The 24,642-nt window shown below is 40.2% G+C and overlaps 1 protein-coding gene across 1 annotated transcript; it reads right to left on the reverse strand.

The window, feature by feature from the left end:
- Nucleotides 1-630: 630 nt before the first annotated feature.
- On the reverse strand, nt 631-24,532 carry LOC131931827 (uncharacterized). Its single transcript, XM_059288681.1, has 6 exons — nt 24,482-24,532; nt 8,874-8,930; nt 7,962-8,154; nt 6,919-7,094; nt 3,786-6,475; nt 631-3,260 (listed from the first exon to the last, which is right to left on the reverse strand). The coding sequence occupies exons 1-6, from the start codon at nt 24,530-24,532 to the stop codon at nt 2,507-2,509; spliced, it is 3,921 nt and encodes a 1,306-aa protein (XP_059144664.1). The 3' UTR covers nt 631-2,506.
- Between the last annotated feature and the right edge of the window lie 110 nt (nt 24,533-24,642).

The following is a 24,642-nucleotide window of genomic DNA, read 5'->3' on the forward strand; positions in this document are numbered from 1 at the left end:
CTACGCCTACTCCATGTTATGTAATATGTGCCTGATTCCAATGGCAGTGATCAGTATGTACATGTTATTTATTCATTTTAATTAACATGTTATTAATGCTTTAAAAATATTTTACCTAAAATATAAGTACAAATAAGTAAATGAATCATTGGGGCAATACAGTAAATAGGCCATGAACAATTTTTTTGGAATTACTGTCCTTTACTAATAATTTGTCTTACGTCCTAAAAGTTGATGCCCTTGTGTTCACCTAACTAATAATTAATATATTCAAATCTTTTTAAATTAATAAGTGATGTCCTAATAATTAAACTAAAATTATGAGTTTGGCTGATATTCTGAGGTTAAATCTAGAATTACAGACAATAGGGGTAATTTAAGCATATAAATCTTATTTATTTGATATTTATTTTAAATATCCAATTTATGGCAGATGTTTCTAGAACTGGAACCTCTGAGCTTAACTTAAATATAAAAATATTTAGGACACAATTTTGTGATGAGGATCATTGAACATTTTATAAAAATAAAATAACTTCAAAGAGGTTGACTGAATAAAATTGTTTTTTTTAAATTGTCTTTCAAAAAAATAATATAAATTAAATCAATGAACAAAATAAGTTTGTCTTTCAAAAAAATAATATAAATTAAATCAATGAACAAAATAAGCATTTAATCATATTTTAAAGATAATATTTACATTTGTTTATTGTGTTAATAAAACAGTCAAACAGCTGAATATTTTATTATCAAATTGGTGGGAAAAGTATCTAAAAAGAAATTTATGGGTAAGTAACCACTTGCATAATGTAGATTCTGGACAAGTTTATTTTTAAAGGCACATCATCAACTGGCAATTTCTGCCATGGCACTTTAATCAACTTAAAATAAAAATATTGATTTAATGGCTTTTGACATCAGTCATCTTTGTTTGGGGCATATCTTGTTATTCACACTGACCAAGTTAGTTTCAGAAATACACAGTACATTTATTTTATAATTTTTATTTTATTTACATGATTTTAAACAACTTTTAGAAATGGGCAATGAAACAGCTCATCTGTTTGATGAGTATTTCAACAAAACAATAAAAATAATTTTTATTAAAAACAGAAATTTGAACAGTGATAGGAAAAATATAAGGCAAATTGTTTATTATATTTACAGTTGCAATAAATACCCTTTTTTCTCTCTCTGTAAAAAATGTAAAGCAACATCAGGGGAATATTTTTTATAAATATGAACATTTATTTACGATGTAAATGTGTATTAGAAAGTAAAATAAAAAGTTGAACTGTATTTTATGCTTGAGGATTTCTCTGAGAAATGTATCACTTGATGAGTGTACAGACGGTTTGGTTGAGTTGTGTACATATTAAACAGGCAACAGGTAATGTTAAGTCTAACAGTGTTAATACTGCTTGGTCAATACATTTGACACAACAAACAATGCAAATATGGAAGTAAGGCTTTGAAGCATAGCGTTATGAAAGTATTTTTTAAAAATGTACATTTTTAACAAAAAGAAATACATCAAATTTTGATTTTACAGTTGTCAATACAAATTATTTTAATATCTATAAAGTAAAACAAGATATTTATACTTTTGAGTTTTTAAATTCATTTAACACATACATTTGCTTGTAAAAACCAGGTTTTTTTTTAATATTTGAAAATACAAGATAAGTTTTCAAAAAAGTAAGTCCTATTTATTCCTTCATGGGGAAAAAAAAATTTGGGAACAATGTCCAAAAGAAAACTTTTAATAATTATGAACTTTTTAAGGATCCGTTCCAACACTAAAATTAAGAATGAAGAAGAAGAAGAACTATTTCCAAAAAAAAAAGATTGTAGGAAAAGGTTTTAACTTTTTCCAAAAATATTTAGTTTAAAACAAAATCATGTTTTTAACTTGAACAGGTACTTGTTTGCTGACTTTCCCAGGAACTTTTTTTAAAGAGCACTTAAGACAACATCACAAGAATCAACAACCTTTCAGCTTCATAAGAATTGGAACAGGTAAGCTAATGAAATGAATAAAAAAACAGCTCTGTGCCAATTTAAAAAAAAAAAAAAAAGAGTATAAGGATCACACAGCATCAGTTAGTGCCAATTTTTGTGGCAAAACATCAGACCACTAAGTAAATGATGAACACTTTCTTAACATGATAGAGTTTCAACGACCCAATAGTGAAAAATGAACACTTGCATGAAAAAGTAAAAAATCTGCAGGTCACTTGGTAAAACATGAATACTTCATGAAATAAAAAAAAAATCAACCACAAATGCCATTTGTTCTAGAAGGTCATTCCATAAAATATTTCAGACTCAAGTACACTGTGACCTGTGTTATTGTACTGTCTTAAAATAAACAGAAATTTCCATAACTTTTACCGGCAAAAATAAACTTACCTTTTTAAACATTATTTGAATATTTAAAAAAAAAATAAGTAGAAATGCACTATTCCCCCTGGTATTTAAGAAATTTCAAAGCTGAAATAAAATTTCAAATAACAGTCTCCGCAAAGTCATCTTTATCACTGTCAGTGGAATCTACCAGCTGAATGCTGCCTGTGTAAGATGGGAGTTCTTCACTTCCAGGAGATTCTAAAGTTGTGTCATTGGATGTATTGAGAATGTCTGCCTTGGTCATATGGGACTGAGGTATCCTCTGATGGCCAGGCTGGCTGAATGAGTATAATTCATTTTGAAAATTTTGGCAGTTGGGCTGGAGAACAGGTCGATCACCGTTAAAGTTTGGCGCATTACTGTTGTGGATCGACAAGACCATGTTAGCCGGTGCCGCTATGGTCCCTATTTGTTTAGCACCGCTGACAGAGTTTCTGGTAGCGTCTGTGTTCTGGTTGTAACCATAGACTCGCTCGTGGTGAGCACTGTTTTTGTTTAAGATATTCGGAGGAAGACGTTTCCTGTTGCCTTCTTCCACAGACTGGCACCGTCGCATGGCCACGTAAGGTTGTTCCTGCACTGAACTCTGCATGTTATCCACCGCGTCGTCTATGTACGGGTCCTGTTTTATGTCTCTCAGCCGCTGCTGTGTGTTAGACAAGTATGGATTCTGACGTAGTTGTCTCTGATTTGTGATACAAAAGCGACGTTCGCTGATGTGGGCTGGCTGCCTTCCCCTTGATTGCATTTGTCCTGCAGATGTTCTAGTGTTTGCCAGGATACTCTCCAGTGGCATTGATGAGCTGTCTGATGAGGAATTGTGTGGTTCAGAGGATGAGCTTGAAGCTGACCTGTCAAGTAGATTTCCCATATTTTATATTCAAGTTTAATTATCAGTCAAGTTAATAATCAAGTTAAAGTGTGGTACAACCAAATTAATAATCAAGTTTAATGTGCAATACAAGCAAATTAATAATCAAATTAAAATATGTGGTGTAAGCAAATTAATCATTGAGTTTAAGTATGGTACAAGCATATCAATAATTAAGTTAAATTGTGCTAAAAGTAGGTTAATCAGTGATTAACTTTTTAAAAAATCTAAGGAAAATAAAATTTTAGTCTAAAAATTTATGTTTTTGTGACCTCTGCTTGGTTTTAAGAAAGTCAGGTACCCATCAGATTAAGATGAGACTTCCTTCAGACTCCAACATAGGATATGATCTCTAGATTGCGAAGTTAGCGCTCTATGACTAAACTATGCCTGCTCACATTATGCCGCTTTACAGCAGGTTGTTATATAATCATGACTTTAGTAGCTCAAATGCAATGTTAAACTAGCAAAAAAAAATTGTTCTTAAGAGATTTGAACCCCTTACCTTAAGGATGGATGCTTGTGCACTGACTCCAGGGACTGGTACACTGGGGGTGGGGCATACGGGGGAGGTGAGAACGACTGACTCCTCAGGTAGCGTCTCTGCCACTGTGGGGGTGGGAGGTCATCTAGGTCCGTGTCGCAAGCCTCGTTGACATTCAGGGGGTGGGGCATGTGATGGGGGTGACCCAGTGAGTGGAACGCTGACCTCTGGGGGTTGACCTGGCCGTTGGAATAGTGACTGTGGTACTGCTGCATCTGGGCCCCATTGTGTCCTGCATAGTTCTGTTTATTCCCATTCATGCTCAGATGTTTGGGTACGTTACACGGGTTAGACTTGCGTCGAGGTTGGGCGTACAAATCACCATTTACCATAACAAACTGATCGCTGTCACTGCCCATGCTTTTTCTATTGTCACGGACCGGCCCTTCCATTTGTAAATGCGTCAACGCTTGGAGTTCTGCCCCCTGCGCAGGTGGACGCTGCATGTTGGAAAGATTGTTATAATTCCCATTCATGCTTTCCTTTTCTACAGCGCTCAGATAACTCTTAGGCCGCAGTTGCTGGTTTTTGTCTGCCATATTATCATTAGCAGTGTTGCTTGGTTTGGTTACTATGTTGTGTAGGCGTGCAGGTTTGGGCGGGGGTTCCTGTGGAAGGCCAAAATTTGGTCTCTGAACTTGAGAATAAGTTTCGTCAATGTCTTCATAGTTATCAGTTGAAGAATTGGCAATGGGCATGAAGGTGTTTTGATGCTGGCTTATAGAAACAGGGTTGGGGTTAGGATATGGAGGAAGGGATGTATTTGGGTATGGTACATTGTGCTGAATATGGGAACCGTATGTTGGTGTAGATTGTGAAAAAGTCTGGCCAGTTTTCTGAGATGACTGGTTGGAATTTGAATTTTTAAGAATTCCGTTAGGTACAATCTGTGTGGTGTTTGGTTGGTGCTGCATAGTTGGTCCAGTTTGTTGTGAGGTGGTCGAAGCTTTAGGCGAGTGATGGGGAAAGGTTAAAGTTGAATCTGGCGTTTGAGGATCTGAAACAACTTTTCTCTGCACGTTTTCCCACAGAGTTTGGGCCTGTGTTGTTCCATCCGCCATCAACGTCTGCCACCTGTCTGATACAGCGGTGCCTTTACTGCTGTTTGAATCAGTTCTTCCTAGGCCTGTCTTTGCTGCTTCAGCAGCACTTTTTTCTTCTTCTTTCTTGGCATTCTTTTCTTTCTTGGATAATTTTTTCTTTCCTTTAGTTTTAGCTTGTGTTTCTGGCGTGTTCTCTTTTGACTTGGTGCCAGTCTTTGGCTCCGAGACCGAGGTGTCGTTGCACGACTGAGATGAGGATGACACGTCCGATGTCTGACGACTCATTTGGGTTTGTGAACTTGTTGGCGGGGAGCCAGCTGTTCCGAGAAGTTTAACATGGTTTAAGTTTTCAGCCGTAGTTGGCATTGTGGGTAATGGACGGGATACCACCTGATTTAGGGGTGTGGAGTTTGGTACATTAGTGCCTCGCATAAGGGAAGATGAGTTTGATGAGCATGAACCATCAGGGCTGTAGTAGCTTAAAGATGTTCGTGATGATGGGACATTTTCGTAAACAATTGGTCCAGTTTTTGGGACACTCCGCAAGTCGTATGTAATCATGGTCAGCGGCTCTTCGTTATCGTCGTTTGCTATGCTGGACTGCGGTTGCTGGCTTTGCTGAATCAACATCTGCTGTTGAATCAGCAGCTCTTTTTGTTGCTGTAGCTGAATTTGTTGCTGCTGCTGTTGCTGTATTTGCAAGAGCTGTTGATGCTGCAGCTGCTGAAGCTGTTGCAGCTGCTGGAGCTGGTACTGGGGGATCTGATGTAGAAGCTGGGACGGCCCCGCCATGCTCTGGTCGTAGTTGTACTGCTGCTTAAAGTGGTACGGCTGTGGTGTGTGTGACCGCACCAACTTAGCCGGCCTGTAGTCTAAGTCATCGTCCGTTGTTCGACTACTCGACAGTCGCTCCTGGCGGGGTGTCGGCGTCATCGCTCGTCTTTGAAGCTGCGTGAACATCAATGATGAATCAATATTATCCTGACTTGAGTCACTCAACACTGTGGCATTGTTCTGCTGTGCTGCTAAGGGCATGTTTATATTATTCATCCCATTGTTATTGGTCTTGTTGTCTTTCTTCGCTGACTGTTCAGACTCTTGTAAATATCGCATTTGTAAACTAAGAATCAGCATAAGCTGTTCACGGTCAAGTCCATGTAAGGTCACAGCACGCCGACCTTTTTTTCTGTGTTCTTTTAATCTGACAGTTCCGCCGACAGCCCCGGGGGTGGTTCTGTCCCCACTCATTAAAGACGACTCAGTCTGGTTTGATGCGGAACTACCGGGGCTGCCCTCTCTAAGCAGACCTCCCTTACGAGGCTGGTTAAAACTGTGGCACCGTCTCATACGGCAAGCCTCAGCATACCCCATAGGGACGTCCGCTGCGCTGTAGATTAAGTCACTCGGGGTCGTAGTACCTTCGTCGTTGGTTGTGTCCTCATCGTTGGTGGTGGCGTTGTTGTTGGTGTAGATGTTGACAAGTGTGGTGGCGTTGGTTGCTGTGGTGGATGATGCCGGTTGAGCTGGGAGCATGGAATGCTGCTCAGTGTAGTTTTCAGAACTGGTGCTTGGAGTGGAGGGTGTGCTGTCATCGTCGTAGTCTACTCCCTGTAACCACAAGATATGTGTACATTAAGATATGTGTACATTAAGATATGTGTACATTAAGATATGTGTACATTAAGATATGTGTACATTAAGATATGTGTACATTAAGATATGTGTACATTAAGATATGTGTACATTAGCAAGTCATTGTAACATCAGTGGGGGTTATTTTAACATTTACAGCCTTTATATTAAACATTTAAAAATTTGTTAACTAGAAAGTGTTTGAGGACACAAGGGGTTTAAGTCTAATGATAGGCTTTATGTTATTTTTATTAATAAAATCAAATATAAATAGAAAATCATACATAAAAAGCTTCAATTGATCAACTATAATATCTAAAGATGACCGACTTAGCCTTGTAGACATATTTTGATCATATCTAAAGTTAACAAAAACAGAGGCTACAATTTATTACTTGAGAAATGACAAAGTAACAAACCTCAAGATATTTCCTCTTGTATTCTGTTCTGTAAACCAGGAAAGAAATGATCCCAGATACTGAGCTGACTATGGCCACAACAACATCAATGGCTATCATTATAAACAACATTGTTGGGATGGCGTCCTTTATATCTTCACAGCTCAGTACACCCTCAAAAGTCAAGTAGACAGCTTCTGGAGGGTAAAAAGTTTATTTTATGAGGGTTACTGGTGGGTAAAAAGTTTGTTTTATGAGGGTTACTGGTGGGTAAAAAGTTTGTTTTATGAGAGTTACTGGTGGGTAAAAAGTTTGTTTTACGAGGATTTCTAGAAAATAATAAGTTAACTTTGTGAGGTTTTCTAGAAAATAATAAGTTAAGTTTGTGAGGGCTTCTAGAAAATAATATGTTACCCTTTGTGAGGGTTTCTAGAAAATAATTAATAATAAGTTAACTTTATGAAGGTTTCTGGAAAATAATAAGTTAACTTTGTCATAGCTTCTAGAAAACAAAAAGTTAAATTTTGAAATAATTCATTAAATTTTTTTTTAAAGTTAAATTAAAAAATAAATAAATAAAGGTTTAGTAGAAACAGCAGAATGATTTGTTAGGTCTAAGTACCCGCTTTAGTACATTTTGTAATAGTTCATGCTCACTTTATTACTAGGGTGAGGTAGTAGTTGAATTAGTAGATCAGTAGTTATTAAGGTAGTGGGGGGTTGGATGAAAGGGTAAGTTGAGGAAGGGGGAATGACACTCCCTTTCTGGACTATATTAAAGCCATCTGGTGCTAACATCAGGAATGTTTGGAGTAGATTACAATTTTTAGACTACTTCAACTGACCTTTGTTCAGAGTACATTAAAATTTGTAAACTGATTCAACTGACTTCATTTATTTGGAGTAGATTACAATTTGTAGACTAATTCAACTGACCTCGTTTGTTTGGAGTACATTAAAATTTGTAGATTAATTCAACTGACCTACTTTGTGTAAAATAGATTACAATTTTTTGACTAATTAACTGATCTTTGTATAAAAAAGATTACAATTTGTAGACTGACCTCCTTTGTTGACTTTTTCAATGTCCAGCTTGTTTCTCCGGAACTGGGTCAAACACTGACAGATGGTGCTCTTGCGCGTGTAGACGCAGCCGGACATGCTGAGCAGGGGCTGTATGACGTGGGTGCCTGTCAGGACAGCCGTGATGATGCAGAGGACAGCTGATACAGCACACAGAACAAGAACAGGATAGACCTGAGGGTAGAACATTGGTGTCAGAACATGGGGTATGTATAGGATTTAGTACTGCTGCATCTCTGGTATAAATAATGAGTATTGTCGGACAGAGTGGTCTAGTGGTAGAGAGCTGGACTGCTAACCCGTAAGTCTCGAGTTCGAATCCGGGTTCAAGTCAGTAGACTGTCCCTGAGTCCACCCAACTCTGATGGGTACCTAACTCACGTTAGGGAAAGTAAAGGCGGCTGGACATAGTGCTGACCACACTATCTCTTCATATGACGAGGTCACAGAAACAAGTGTACTCTACTTCACTTGCCCCATAGACCGTTTGAAAGGGAAACTCCTTTTTTTTTTATTGTCGGATTAACCATACCCATATAACTGTATATTACAAGCATCACAGAGAGTTAATGACACTTGTGATAAATTACACAATAAAGTCTACATACCCTAAATATAACTCTAGCCCAACATTAAGGGTAAGAGTATTGTATCTAGGATCACTTATAAAAATAGGTGTGTTGAACACATTATGGAATAAAATATGGAATTAGCTAAATTATTTGATTCATTGACTTATATATATATATATATATATGCCTATATATGCACAAGCTAACAAGGGCAGTTACAATTTAAATAAATAACTAAAAGCATTGTTAACTCCCTTTAATTAAAAAAAACCCATTGAACTATAAAATAAAGTAGCAGAATTTTTTTTTAAAATTACGTACCAGCAGTTTGTGTCTTTTCCAAAACAATAACAGCAATGTCAAGCCAGCAAGACCACCCTAAGGAAAAAAAGAGCAAATTAATTAAAGTCTTAGTTAGCATGGAAATACCATTTTTGTTTAAGTATGCATAAAATAAAGAACTTAAAATATTAAATGAACATAAATAGATCTAGGGCATTGAGGTCATGCAAAAGTGACGTCACGATTTGTACCTCTTACCTCCGTCACAAATAGCCCCCCCCCCCTCCAAAAATGACGTCACACCTGTCTGCAACCCCCCCCCCTCAAAATTGCCGTTGAATTTTCCTAAAAACATCGATATCTTTCCAAAATCGTGCCTGAACCATGTCAACATAGATCTAGACATTCTAGAGACTAAAATTTCCCGGAGGGGGCGGAAACTGTTAAAAGTACATATTTTCTATATAAATTCCATTTCGTTCAGGGGGGGGGGCAGTAGATCTATAGAATCTACTAGCGAAGGATACTTAAAGTTTTGATAGGCTACATTTTTCAACAACAAAGAAAGGTTCCAAATTCCCCCAACCCCTTTCCAGTCTGCATCTCTACACATCAAGAACTGCATTACTCTGCTTATTAAATTCTCCGCCATCCCCATCCATCACCTCCCCAACTAAAAAAAAATACTTGTTTATACAGTTTCCCCATGCACATGTTTTACGCGAATACAATGTGCGAGATATTATCGCAGCAATAAATTTAATCTGTGTTGAGATAAACACTAGATAGCACCCACAAAGGAAAACATTGAAAACCGCGTCAACAGAGCAGACGATGTTGTTTTTACCGTGCGATTTACCTCCCCTTGTGTCATGGGGTGATGTAATTACCGCCAGATAACACCGACACAGCGATCTGGTCAAAACGCACTTGCTAACGATGTGAATGTTTCATTGCTATTTCATGTTTGATAATCTACATAATAAATTTTAGAAGTTTGTCCTTGTTTTGTTGTGTCTGTTTTTTTTTTGTTTGACACTCGTGGTTGTGTCAATAGCAATTTGTTATTGTTGTATAGGCCTAGTGTATTTGTGGTTTACTTTGTTTAATAGCAGTGTGAGCGTTGCGTTAATTGAACTTAATTTGTTTTGTGCAATTTAGTTAATGTTGTAATGAAAGCAGATTAGTTGTGTTTGCGTTACTAGCAATGTCGCCGTTGTTGTAATAATAATGTTGCTGTTGTGTAAATAATCATTGTTGTAAAAAATAATGCTGGTTGTATCAAATAGCTCAATTGAACTCAAATATCCATCAAATCCACTCCGATACTCCATCAAATCCACTCCGATACTCCATCACATCCACTCCGATACTCCATCACATCCACTCCGATACTCCATCACATCCACTCCGATACTCCATCACATCCACTCCGATACTCCATCACATCCACTCCGATACTCCATCACATCCACTCCGATACTCCATCACATCCACTCCGATACTCCATCACATCCACTCCGATACTCCATCACATCCACTCCGATACTCCATCACATCCACTCCGATACTCCATCACATCCACTCCGATACTCCATCACATCCACTCCGATACTCCATCACATCCACTCCGATACTCCATCACATCCACTCCTCCACTCCATCACATCCACTCCGACACTCCATCACATCCACCCCCATAACCTCCGCTCCGTCATATCCACTCCAACACTCCATCATATCCACTCTGACACGACGAGACATCTACCCCTTCATAACACAACCACGCAACCCGGTTACAGCCCCCTCCCCTAAGACATAATGATAAAGAGTTAAGAAAAAAAAAGGGGGCGATGATCAAGGCAAAGATGACGTCTACCCTGGCTTATCGCCCGCTAATGCTTAAAGGTAACTCTAGACGCCCTGTCATACCCACTTCCCTCCCCTTAGCACACTACTCCAATGAGTGCATCCCAGTCTGATAAGCCTTTAAAAAAACCCACCAAATCTAAGCGCTGTAAATATTAGTTGATGTTTACATGTTAGTCCCACCTAAGGCGATCTCACTACACGGCGCCAGTCATAGGGCAAATGTTCAAATATTTATACTTACAAGCCAAAATATTTATAGAAAACAGAACATAGTTGTCATGTTGGGGGTGCGTGGATACACCTCTGGGTAAGGTCATGGATACACCTCTGGGTAAGGTCATGGATACGTCTTTAGCTCAGGACGTGAATACGTCTTTGGGGAAGATCGTGATACATCTTTGGGTAAGGACAAGGATATATATGCCTCTGGATAAAGGCTCTGGATAAAGGCTATGGATAAAGGCTATGGATTCGCCTTTGGATAAGGCCATGAATCAGTAGCGTAGCGGGGGGGGGGGGGGGACATATGTCCCCGGGCGCCAACCTTAGTGGGCGCCAAAATGGGTTGTGAAAATAAATTGAAAGGATGAGGAGGGTGCAAATCGAAAGTTTGAAGGGGGGTGGGGTGCAAATCGAACGTTTGAGGGGGGTGCAAATCGAAATCTTGAGGGGGAGGGGTGCAAATCGAAAAGTTTGTCCCCGGGCGCCGGGAAGGGTCGCTACGCCTCTGCCATGAATACGTATAAAAATGCGTTTAAAAATCTGCTCGTTAATTTTTAACCGTATCAAATGACTATTTTTACCCTACACAGACCAGAGAAAAATTGTAGCCTGTGTGAAAGCTGTTATTGGTTTAATGTATAGTGTTAGTGATTAGTAATTATTCCAGGGTAAATAAAGAGAAAGAGCGGGTCTATTTTGTCTGCCGCGGTTAGTGATGCAATGCATCACTGTACATCAAGAACTCGCTGTTTCCTTCCGGTATTTAGCCGGACAGTTTTTAACAACAACAAAAATCCTACAGTGTAGGCCTAGATGAGTCATGCTTGGGCTAAAACATATGGAGATCGCTGTGATAATTCTTATAAGAGGGAGGGTTAGTGGTAGGGGGTTATTAGTAATTTTTAAAAAGTGAGAGCTGTACTGTAGGTCTAGCTAGATATTGAAGAGCCGATGTGTTTTATGAGCGATGCGGTCTGCTGTGAGTAAGGGGAAGCCATCACGGTGCTCTCCCCTTGGCTTGGAGAGCTTCGGACTGTTTCACCCAGATCTGGTTCTAATGATGCTTTGATGACTTGCTCCGTGTAGAAAGAAAACAAAACTAGAAGTACACCCTAGCCAGTTCTTACTGTGTAAAGTATACCTAGTCAGCTGCTACCATTTAATGTATATCTATCTAAGGGCTACCTTTAAAAGTATACCTAACCAGCTGCTACTATTAAAAGTGTACTCATATACTCTAGCCAGTTGCTGCCATTTAAAGTATACCTAATAATTTTCTACCACCAGAAGTAAACCTACATACATAGTGGCTACCGTTAAAAGTATACCTAGCCGATCCCAGTTGCTACCATCAGAAGTATACCTAGCCATTGCTATCGTTAAGACACACCCAGCATTTTGCTACCACTAGACTTATTGCTACCATCAAGTAATGTTGTCCACGGTGCTACCTAGTCAAATACTAGAACAAGGGCGTTTATTTGTCCGTTCTTTCTACTTGTGGAAATAACTTTTTTTCTCCGCGAGAAGTGGCGCACCATAATGCACCGCTAGAATAAAAGTGGCGCACCATAATGCTCCAAAATTAAAAATAGCGCACCATAATGCACCGCTAGAATAAAAGTGGCGCACCATAATGCACCAAATTAAAAATAACGCATCATAATGCACCGCTAGAATAAAAGTGGCGCACCATAATGCACCTCCAAAATAAAAATAGCGCACCATAATGCACCGCTAGAAAAAAGTGACGCACCATAATGCACCGCTAGAGTAAATGTGGCGCACCAAAATGCACCGCTAGAATAACTCCTGTTTGGGGTTACCTAAGTAGAATCTAGATCCCTGGCTTGATAGTGGGTCTGCCGTAAGCTTCATTGGCAAGGCGATTTGGTGCTGTCGAATAGCTATGGGTTAGCAGTCTGCAGACTTCATATAGCTTATACAAATATTATGAAAATTCTATTTTAATTATTTATTTATTTAATGTTTTTTTGGGTTGTTGTTGTTTTTTTTTTTTTTTTGCATTCCAGATTTTTAAAGATTATTACCCGCTTAAATAATGCTTCTGTCATTGATAGGAGGGCAGCACATTATATAGTTCGTTATTTTCTGCAATAACTGCTAAGAATGTTAAGGGGTTGTGTCTATGGCTGCTACTTGGGTTAGGATTGGGGTGGCGATACAGCAAACAGTTTCAATTCAACCCTAGATACGGTTATAGAGGTGGTCGAGTTTTAGAATGTATTCTAGTGTGTTGGCGTGAGTGGGATTTGAACCCACGTCCACAGAGTATATCCAACCCATGGAATGTGCAGACGGCTGCACAGTTTATCCAACCCATAGAATGTGCAGATCACTGCACAGTAGATTATAAATACAACCCATAGAATGTGCCGACGGCCACACAACAAACCCATAAAATGTGCCGACGGCCACACAACAAACCCATAAAATGTGCAGACGGCCACACAACAAACCCATAAAATGTGCCGACGGCCACACAACAAACCCATAAAATGTGCCGACGGCCACACAACAAACCCATAAAATGTGCCGACGGCCACACAACAAACCCATAAAATGTGCCGACGGCCACACAACAAACCCATAAAATGTGCCGACGGCCACACAACAAACCCATAAAATGTGCAGACGGCCACACAACAAACCCATAAAATGTGCAGACGGCCACACAACAAACCCATAAAATGTGCAGACGGCCACACAACAAACCCATAAAATGTGCAGACGGCCACACAACACGCACAACTCATTGAATGTGCAGATAATAAACAGTTGAGCTTGAATCCCTTTGAGAAAATGTCAGGCATTCGGCAGTCAGGAATTAGAAAAGCTGCAGGAATAGCTGACTTAAACGTCTGGCAGTCACAGCCCGTACAACAGACACGGGTACATGATGGGAAAATTGTGTGTCTGTGTGGGGAGGGGGTAGAAGATGGAGGGGGGGGGGGGAGGAATCTGGGTGGGGGCGGATGTGTTTAAAGCATGGGTTTAGTCGCTCTGTGTATATCAATTGATGCACAATGCTACGTAGGTACGTATACAAGTGCAGCGTCTGTGCAATGGCGCGTATGAATACATGTGGTGTGACAGATGGTATGATGAGTATGCGAACAAGTGCTTCAACACAAAATAGATCCAGATTCGAGTTAAATCTTGTTGTTTGAATAGACTAGCTGTTTATATAAGACTACACGATACAACTACCCAGCGTGTTACCAATAAATAGGTCAAAGGTCACGAATAGTGTTAGTGTGTTTGGGAAATTAGGCCAAACAGCATGTGTAAATAGTAATGTGTGTAACTACTGGCTATATTAATATGGTGATCTGGGGAAAAATTGTCACAGGAATGGAGGGGGTCTGAGCAGTATTAATTTATTCATTTCCAGTTCTTCATATAAGATTTTGAAATGCTGTTTCTTGACCACGTCATATGAAGGGATAATGTGGTCAGCAACATACCCAGCCGCCATTTCTTTCCCTAACATGATTAAAGTACTCCATCAGAGCTGAGTGGACTCACGGACGTCCTACAGACTCGACCCATGATCCGAACTTAAGACTTTCGAGTTAGCAGTCGAGCTCTACCACCCCACCACCCCAACGTCACTGCGACACCGTCTATGTATGGCCAAAAAGCTCGCATATAAAAGTAGGCCTACGTTTGATTTTAACTAATGAACACGAGATTTTGTTTTTAAAAATAAACAATTCAGAAGGAATTTTAAGACACTTCTATTCAAGTCTCAGGCTTATTCGTTTTCACCACGGGGTCAAGGGTCGTGGGCCGGTAATCTACACGTTCATAAATAATTTTAACGGTTAATGTTTTTTTCTCTCTAAAAATAATATAATTATTTTACAGCGTGCTAGTACAGCACACAATAAACCACCCCGCCATCGGGAATTCCCGCATGTAAATTTAGTTGGTGCGGTTTTTGGTGTCAAATAAAACACGCTAGCTGAAGAAGAAGTTTGGTGTGATAAATTAAAATGGCACTTCATATCAAAGCGGACTTCCACGAGGTGAGTAATAAAATACTAGCCTTTGATACTTGAGGGGGGTCAAGAGAGCTCATGTGTGTTGGGGTGAGGGGGTGCGGGTGTGTTCCCACGAATTGCAAACACCAACAGACGGAGCTGTGTGCGTGATGGGTGGTGTGGGGGGTGAGAGGCAGATCTGAGGAGTATGTGGGAGGAGGAGGGGGTGTTTGATTTAGTATTAAAGATGGTGTGTGGGGAGTGAGTGGGGTATAGCGAGGAGTGAGAATGGTGTTTAAGGGAAGGTGTGGGTGTGAGGAGGGTGTGGTAAGTGTGGCGTTGTGCTGGACAATGAGGGTGTGTGTGAGTGGAGTAAGGGGGTGGGTGTGGAATGAGGAATATGTGTGTATATGTGTGTATGTAAGTATGTGTATTAGGGACAAATAAGTGTATATGTGTGTAGGTATGTATGTGTATAAGGTACGAATAAGTGTATATGTGTGTATGTATGTATGTGTATAAGGGACAAATAAGCCAGGACCCGACTATGGATGAAAGGCCAGGTCCAGCCTATCGTCTGCCTGTCAAATGATAAACAAGGTTAACTAGGTCAAACACGGCGGTCTTGGGGTTTTTCGCGTGTGTATGTGTGTGTGATTTTTTTATGCCATGGGGTTTTCCCGTTCTATAGGGACGCTGTTGCATCGTTGGGCTTGTAGATTCTAATGGAGCGTGTGATTTTAAAACGTTGGAATTTGGTTTTTAGAAGAAAAGGTTATGGAGCTCTTCAGCCAACAAAGATTGAATCGTTAGTATCGAGAGTTTAAGAGTCATTTGTCTCCATGTTTACAGTGTTTAACGTCCAAAAGCAATGAAAGTGGAATTGTTTGATACTGATAGTCTATAGGCTTTCTATCTATTAACAAACAACGCTGTACATTTTTATTCATTATTTCTGCTAGAAATACGATGTTAGCGCATGAAAATCGGCATACAACATAGACTACATTGTTTCTTTCTGGTTTTGGGGGGGGGGGAGGCTTGAAACTTTGGGGGAGGGGGCGGAAATGGTTAAATCATATATTTTGTATATAAATTATACCTCCCCCGAAAAGATGCCTAAAAGTAACTAATAGAGTAGGCCTGAATAATCTACCAACTTAAGCCCGCAAGTCGTTTGTTCGGTTCATAGAACGTCCCTGAGTCCACTCAGCTCATATGGGTACCTGACTTGTATCGAGGAAAGTAAAAGACGGCTACCACACTGTCCCTTTGTATGCCGAGGTCTGACAAACAGGCAAACTCTACTTCGTCATACTCGTGGACAGGCTGAAAGTGAAAGGGTACTTTTACTTCTCTCTTTTTACTCTGAGTAGAGTACTACATTAGCACAACTGTTATAATTAGCCTACATTATTTAAACCCAAGTTTGGTAGCCTAAATATATTATAAATCCAGTAGCCTTAATGTAGCAGTTTGGTTGCCATCAAACTCAAAGTACCGTTATGTTTTCATACAGTGCACCAACCCTCCAATCAAAAGACTTTGAGCGCGCATGCGCAGTTTTTTCCCGCCACGGACAGTTACTTGGCCAGATGGGAAGACATCGGAAATGATTTGGGCTGTTTGTGTGTGTGTGGAGGGGGAGGGGGGAGGAATGGGTGGGGGGAGGGGGGATTGTTTGAACACGTGTATTGTTGTACGGTGTCGTCTGCCGGGGTTGGACATCAAACATGGACTCGACAGATGCATAGAAAAACGAAACCAAGGGTGCGTGAGTGTAATGGAGGGGTGGGGGTGGATGAAGAAGGGTTAAAGTACTGTTATAACTGGGCTAGTATACGTATGGAAGTAAAGCGTTTTTGGTGCTCAAGAAAGAAAAAAAAATTGCAAAAAATTGATATAGCAACTGAAAATGTTAAATATAACATTAGGACAAACAAATACACAAAGTCTAAATATAAAGTCTAAATAATATGAAAGAAATCTAAAGACCCCCCCCCCCCACCCCTCCGAAACACTTAGCTTTGGGGATAAAATCCTTTGACTGACTGGGACATGGGACTTTAATTATTATTTTTTTTAAAACCTAAACAAATCATGCACCTCAAAAAACGCACAAAATTTTATGATAGGCTTACTCGTAAATGTCAGTATTGTCAGTTGTTACTTTCCCGTTAACAGCTAACTCATGACAGAGAAAATGAGAGACGTCTTGAAACCTAAAGTTTAGCCCTAATGGAATTGTCATGTTAGCGGCTAACAGTTAGCCCTACTCCTTATTCAAGCGCCATAATATACAAACTTATCAACAAAATCAGAAAAATTAAAAATTAAATTAAATTTGGTGTTAATTATGTCTAATTAAGTTTAAAAAGGGGAGGAGTTGATTAAGAAACTGAGACTCCCCACTTCCTCATATGCCAGTGCCACCTCTTGTTTAACATCCTCCCCCCCCCCCCCCCTCCACCTTCTTCTTTGTGAAGGCCGCACTCGCCCCTGCACGTGAAATACCAAGACCGGGTACTCACGCTGAAAAGGGAGGCCCTGAGCTAGGCGTGGGAAGGTTCGCTCGAGCAGGGAGATTACTCTGCCCCCATTGGCTCTTTCATTGTAGTGGTACAATTTTAGGGGACTCATTCACAACAGCAGGGCGGTATTCGGGGACGAGGGGGGGGGGGTGGTACTCGGTACGTGATCGCCCTTTGAGTTATAGCACGAAGTAATTACAGGGCGAGATTTAGTCACTAATAATTAATTACCGCTGTATTCTTGAGAACGAAGAAAATAATTAAATTTGAGAAAGTTTGAAACAATATTTTAAATTAATAACGGGTCTGCGTGTCCAGCCTTAGACAATTTGGATTTTTTTCATTATTATTTTTTTTTAACTGATGAAGATTTGAAATTTTAAGGTTATTTTTTTGTTGTAAATTTAAAATATAATCATCTGAAATCTACATACACTAAAGATTTAATTTTTTTTTTCAAAACAGATGAAGCCTTTTGTTTAATTTCTTCGACTGGACGATCCATTACATGAGTAGCTTTATTTTTTTCTGTCAGTATCACTGAGTCAGAGGCGTAGCGACCCTTCCCGGCGCCCGGAGATAAACTTTCGATTTGCACCACCCCCGTCGAACTTTTCATTTGCACCCCCCCTCCTCAAACTTTCGATTTCCACCCCCCCCCCCCCCCCGAACTTTTCATTTTCATCACCCCCCACCCCTCAAACTTTCAATTTGGCGACCCCTCCTCAGATCGGCGCCCGGGGACATATGCCCCCCCCCCCGCCCCCCCCCCCCCCCCCCGCTACGCCTCTGCACTGTAGTTAAGATTAAGGTTAGCGGCTGGGTTTATGGCTACAGTCAAAGGGTAGGGGTAGTGTTTGCTGTAGAAAATCACTTCGTTAGGGCCTCAGTTTTTCCCAACGTTTTACACTTTGAGTAGTGTTAATTTAATATGGTGTGTTATCCAAGATGTGTACGATTGCTGTGTAATTATGATGTTGTGATTCTGGTATGTAATTCTGGTAATTCTTGTGTGTAATTATAGTGTGTAATTCTGGAATGTAATTCTAGAATGTATTATGGTATGCACTTATGATGTGTAGTTACTATTTGTCATAGACTATTTGTGTGTGTGGTGGTGGTGTGTGTGTGGTGTGTGTGTTATTCTAGAATGTAGTTCTGGAATGTAGTTCTGGTGTGTAATTATTGTGTGTAATTAATTGTGTGTAATTCTGATGTGTAGTTTCTTGTGAGTGATTCTGAAATGTAACTGATCTCTTTTATTATAACCTCGGACAAACATTTTTTTCCCTACAAAAAGTTTTCCTTCAGGAAACCCCAGTCTTTCTTGCCCGACGGTTTCAACAATGAACAACGTCGGTTATGAGCGGTATTCAACCACATTGTAGTTTTCAATGTAGGACATAATCAAATTCGTTTGCCTGAAGTAGCATCTAAGCCATTACCTGAGTATACCTTTGTTGTGTTTCCAAACTACCTCAAGCCCCCCTACCACCAAACCTGTTAGCTATTAAGTTATGATTACCACCAGAAGCCGGCGTTAGGGTACGCGGGGCCTATGGCCAACCATCCGCGCGGGGCCTTATATTTTTTTCATTGGTGCATAATTAAATAAAACATGTACAGTGAGGCGTTTTTTTTTTCTTCTCAACGCGAATTAATATTAAAACGATATATATGGTATTTTTAAGCTGCTTATCAATGTCGTATTAACATTAAGACACTGATTAACAAATAATTTGTTTACTTAGAAGTGCTTGTTGAAACGTTGCTTGTTTCTGTTAAGGCTTTTTTGTTTGAAAAGTAAAAAATAAAACAGATATAAGTTTGAGACACGCATTAAAGAGACGATGAACGTGAGCTTCAAACCTGATTTTTTTTTTTACATTTATGTTTATTTATGAAAATCTTACCAGTACTTTCACAAACGAAGATCTAATTTTCTTGCCTTTCGTGAGGAAAATTCCATTATTATATCATCATAGTCCCATACTGGAGGCTAAGTCTTTTTCTATTTTTCTATCCTCCCATTTGATGCACCTGATTCATACTTGCGAAATCTATCTCTGTCTCTTGTAGCCATGGTGTAGAGGAAAATGGTGGAAATCACTTTGAAGCAACGTTAAATCGGTCCACAGTGGCGGGTGATAGTATCGATATTTTCCTCAATTTATCGAGTGTTAACAGTGGCATTCAAAGTGTGTGGATGCCGGGGAAAATAGCAAAACATTGATAGATTTCGGAATAAGCTCGAATCGTGAAAAACACTGTTTACGGCTATAGATATCCAAATGAAATGACTCTCAAATGTAATCACGGACGCTCAGTAAGGTGAACCACTGGGGGGGGGGGGGGGGTGACAGTTGGTGGGGTGAGGGTGAAGGATAACTGTACATTTAAATCTATGGGATGCCAAACCCTAAAAAAAATCAGTTCGGGTACTACGTTACTGGATCTCTGACCGCAGCCATTCAAGAGAAGGGTGCGTGTTTTATAGAGCGTCCGCGTATTACATTACAGATTAAGACCCGCGTTCTCACAAGAGAAGGTCCATTTAGGGGGGGTGACAACAAGGCAAAAAATAGCAAACTATATAGAGAAAAACTTGAGGGGGTGCAAATCGAAAGTTTGAGGGGGGGGGGTTGCAAATCGAAAACTTGAGCGGGGTGCAAATCGAAAACTTTAGCGGGGTGCAAATCGAAAGTTTGAGGAGGGGGGTGCAAATTTTGAAAGTTTGAGGGGGGGTGCAAATCGAAAATTGCAATTTTTTTTCCCGGGAAGGGGCATGCCCCCATCCGCTCTCCCCCCCTCCTCCTCTGCAAGCCATCATCAGGTCACTGACTGTTTACTACAAGCACCCCCGCCTGCTCACTAAAAAAAACGTCTTCAACGGTCCGCAAACAATAGGGGGTATCTGTTTACGTTTCTCCCGATTTTACCTCCCATGTCAGGTCGGGGGCTAATTCGCGACCGCCATCTCCAGTCACCTCAGGACAATAGCGAGTCGACCGTGCCAGCGATGTGTGACACTAATGTCCTTTCTTTAGAATAAACGGTCTGCCCCCAGTCCATGTAGAGGATAACTCACTAACATCAGGCCGTGGCCTCAGTTTTAACATCCAACAATATCGGCCATTTAGTTGGTTTTTTTTTTTTACATTTATTCAGCAAAGATTATTAAGTTTACAAACTAATTCAGGCAACAATGGCGTTGCTGAAGCGCGGGGGCCCCTTCAAGCGCGGGCCTAGGGCGACCGCCCCGTTTGCCACCCCCCTAACGCCGGCTCTGATTACCACCAAGTTAAGAGAGCAACACTAATCTTGTCTTGAAGGGGCTCCCCCATTAGGTACAACCTTGCCAGGATTTTGGTGTAACTTTTTTAAAATGGAGGATGAAAAGGGTGGGTCGGTATAGTGTGTGTGTGGTATGTGCTGTGTGAGGTGTGGTGAGTGCGAGTGTGTCTGTGTGGAATGTGGATTTTAAAAATAATGTATTCAACTTTAGTCCATCCCAGTTAACAAAGTTCTCTTCATGTAACGAAAAAAAAAACATAAATTAATTAATTAATTAATTACAAACATAAATTATAGGACCTACTCGATACATACAGGTAATTCATGTCCCGTTAATCACCTTCTAGAAAGTCTAAATGTTTCAACTTCAAGTCTAGAATGAAGAAAAGTGGTAGATCTATTTTATTTTACCATGATCACGTGCAGTCATTATGATAATGACTTTTAGAATTTTTATAAACTCAAATTTAGAAAACACACACACGGCATATATACAAATATAAACCATAAGTAAGATGTGTACCACATTCCATAGCTCCTATGAGGCGATTCCACTATCGCCCTGTGTATTCTTACACTCCATTCCCGTTTCCTCTAAACTCAGGAAGTTTTGGTTTTAAACTTACCAGAGGGTCATTACTCCCCACCCCCAACTCTCAGGTGATGTAGCGCTACAGTTTGAGGTGTTAGCCATAAGGTAGAGGCTATGTGCGTGTGTGGTTTAAGTGTGTGTGTGAAGCCAAAATAGTGAGAAAGAGAAAAGATCAAAAGAAACTTGGGTGGTGTGTGTATGTGTGTGAGTGAAGATAGCCCACATATAAAAAAAAAGAAGAAAAAAAACAACTTAGGTGATGTGTGTTGGTATGTGCATGCGTGTAGATGTGGTGTGTGTAGGAAGAAAAACCCAAATTGATGAGTGGGGGAATAGACAAAAAAAAAACTTGGGTGGTGAGTGTAAGTGTGTGGGGGGGGGGGGGGTAGGGTGAAATGTTGGGTGAGGTAGAACTAAGTAAACACCGTACGGTGTGAAGCATTCAGCAGGTGAAGGCTAATGTTTTTTATCATCCGGGGGGACGGGGGAACCGGTGTTGGCCAACTTTCTGTTTTCGTTACTGCCTGACCTACTTTTAAGTGCTCACCATTCTTTGTACAGGGGGGGTGTCAGTCAGCGTTAAAAGATGAGCATCATTAAGGTAAGGGGGGGGAGAGTAGAGAGGGGTAGCGGGTTTTGAGAATGTAAAATGGTACATTTAACATGGGCAGATAAGTCGTGTGTTTATATGTTGGGCAGATAACTCGGGGAAGAGTCGGCGTTAAAAAGTTATCAATAGGTAGGAGTTAGGGTTGAGAGAGTTGTATACAGACAAGAAGTGTATACGTAGGGCGTTATACCGTGTGGGAGGGGGGAGTTAAATAGTGAGGGGGAGCTAAACTGTGAGGGGGTATACAGCCGGGGTTAAATATAAACAGGTCCACACTTGACGTGTAGTATGCTATGGCACGCTAAGCAAATGGTCTATCAACATTGATATATACGCATTTAGGACAGTTTCTTTCAGCCATCTCTTGTGGGTAGGGGGGGGTGGGCGAAGACACATCTCTCCCTGCCTCAGGTCCAGTACGTCAGAGTTTTAAAAATAATTAATCTCCCCTCTTAATAAAAACATATAAACCACTAACAGTTGACCTATAGAGCAACATAATAATTTTATTAAACTATAAAGCATCGTTCAATAAAATAGGTGTAACAGGGTTTTGTCCTTGATCTTCTAGAGAATGAAATAGATTGTCTTTGATAACTGAACTGAGGCCACATTTTAACGGTGTGCTGAGCGGCTGGTGAATTATCTTTTAAAAATTGAATAACACCGTGCACCAGGCACACGCTTCGGTAAGGTTTTTTTTTGGCTTGCCACTTTGGCTTTAATGGTTTTCGGGAATGAGTTTTTTTTTTTGTTTTTTTTTACTCCACGCAAGTAAACTTATGACATTTAAAAAATATATCCGTTACTTTTTTTCTTTTATAACTGCGTTTTTTTTTTTAAGTTGAAGTCTTTAGGTCAAAACGGCTTCTTTGTTTAGATAGAAGTGGATTTTGTAGTAGTTTATCTACCAATTGTTGCTACTCAGGGTGAGAATGTCTGGGTAGTGCACTGTACATACGCCTTTAATATCCCATTCCCCCCCCCCCCCCCCCCGGGAGTCGGAAATTTACTTTTAGTAACACAAAAAACCATGCATAAATAAGAGTTACATATAGTCCAGTAAAATCACCGCTAGACAAAGGTTGGGAAGGGAAGGAGAGGGGGAGATGGGTGGGGTACAAATTGCCCAGTAAAAATAATGGCTACAGACATCATCATCATTATCATCAACCATCAACGTCATCAGTTTATTAATTATCATCATCATTACCGCCATTAAAAAAACAAACACCAGCCAATTTAAAAAATTTAATTTGTGGCAAGTGTGTATGAGCAACAAACAGACACGTTAATTTGTTATTTGAGTCGTTTATGTCTGGTATAGTTTTTTATATTTAAAAATTCTATAGTTTTTACGTACACTGGGCAAAAAAAAAAGGGAGAGGGTACCATGATGTTTTTTATATATCTTAGAAAAAGGTAAAAGTGAAACCATGCGCTGATGGGTTTTTAAGGTATAGCCAGAGAGGGAGCAGAACTCCCCCCCCCCCCCCTCGCTTACCCCCCCCCCCCCCCCCCACACACACACACACCGCGCCTCCTTCGTCTGCAGCCCCCTCCCTCCCTACCATTTCACGTAGATCTTGAAATTTTTAGTTAAATACCCAACGACAAAGAATAATCGCCTTACAGTTATGGAATGCTACGGGCAGCTAAAGAATGTTTTTTTTTAGCTTCCATTTAGGAGTATTTCCCTTGACTTTTTGGGTTGTTTTGTTATATATTTTAACCCTTACACCATCCCTCCCTCCAAGTTTAAAATTCTGAAACTATCTTCTATATAGATCAACACAAAAAGTACCATAGCTGAGTTAATACCGTACAACACGTTATTCTTCAACCCACCATGAAGCTAGTGTATTTAGAAGAAGAAAAAATAAGAAAATTCCGCGAAGCGCATCAATCCACAACAAACAAAGCCATGCGCAAAAAGCGTGCCGCGAAACTCGATCCACAAACACAAAACTGTTGAGGTCTACATTTTCGCAACATGTTTACACTTCAGCTATGATTACAGTTTTTTTTTTAGTCGTCTGTTTGTTTATCTATTTCGTGCATAAATCGGGGCACTCGCGAGGCAGGGAAGAAATCTATTTTAGGAGAAGGAAAATAGGAGTAGGGGAGACAAGTTGGGTGTAGAGGGTTTCTAATTGGATCCGACTAAGTAGATAATTGAAATGATAGTTGGTTTTGGTCGGGCGTATGGGTCTTTTTTGTTTTACTCGGCTTGTACGGGGTGGAGAAATAAGCGCGGGGAAAAGGGGGGGGGGGTAATAAGCACTATATATATAATATAGACGGGCGGACGATGTCAAGATTAAGAATACTCCACTAAATGTTGTCTGTCTATTCTTATCTGTGAGTTCAAGATTCTCCGTTTTGTATAATAGGAAAGCAAGCCCAAGTCTTAAACTCCGTCAGTAAAATAACCCTCTACAGACTGGCTTTTTAGGTCCGTCTAAAAAAATAGGTGAAGTAGAACGGGTTGTTGTTGGGGGGGGGGGGGGGGTCAGTACCATGCCAGGGGCCCATTTTAGCTGAGTGGACTCCATAGTTTCTTCAGGCATCTCTTCGGGGGAGGGGGCAGAAAGTCTACCGCATCCCCTCCCCCCTGAACGAAAATGGAATTTATATAAAAAAATTATATACTTTTAAAACAGTGTCCGCACCCCCTGAA

The sequence above is a fragment of the Physella acuta genome, unplaced genomic scaffold (genome assembly GCF_028476545.2).
Source record: "Physella acuta isolate Inbredline_101_S28 unplaced genomic scaffold, ASM2847654v3 ptg002039l, whole genome shotgun sequence".
Classification (NCBI taxonomy): domain Eukaryota; kingdom Metazoa; phylum Mollusca; class Gastropoda; family Physidae; genus Physella; species Physella acuta.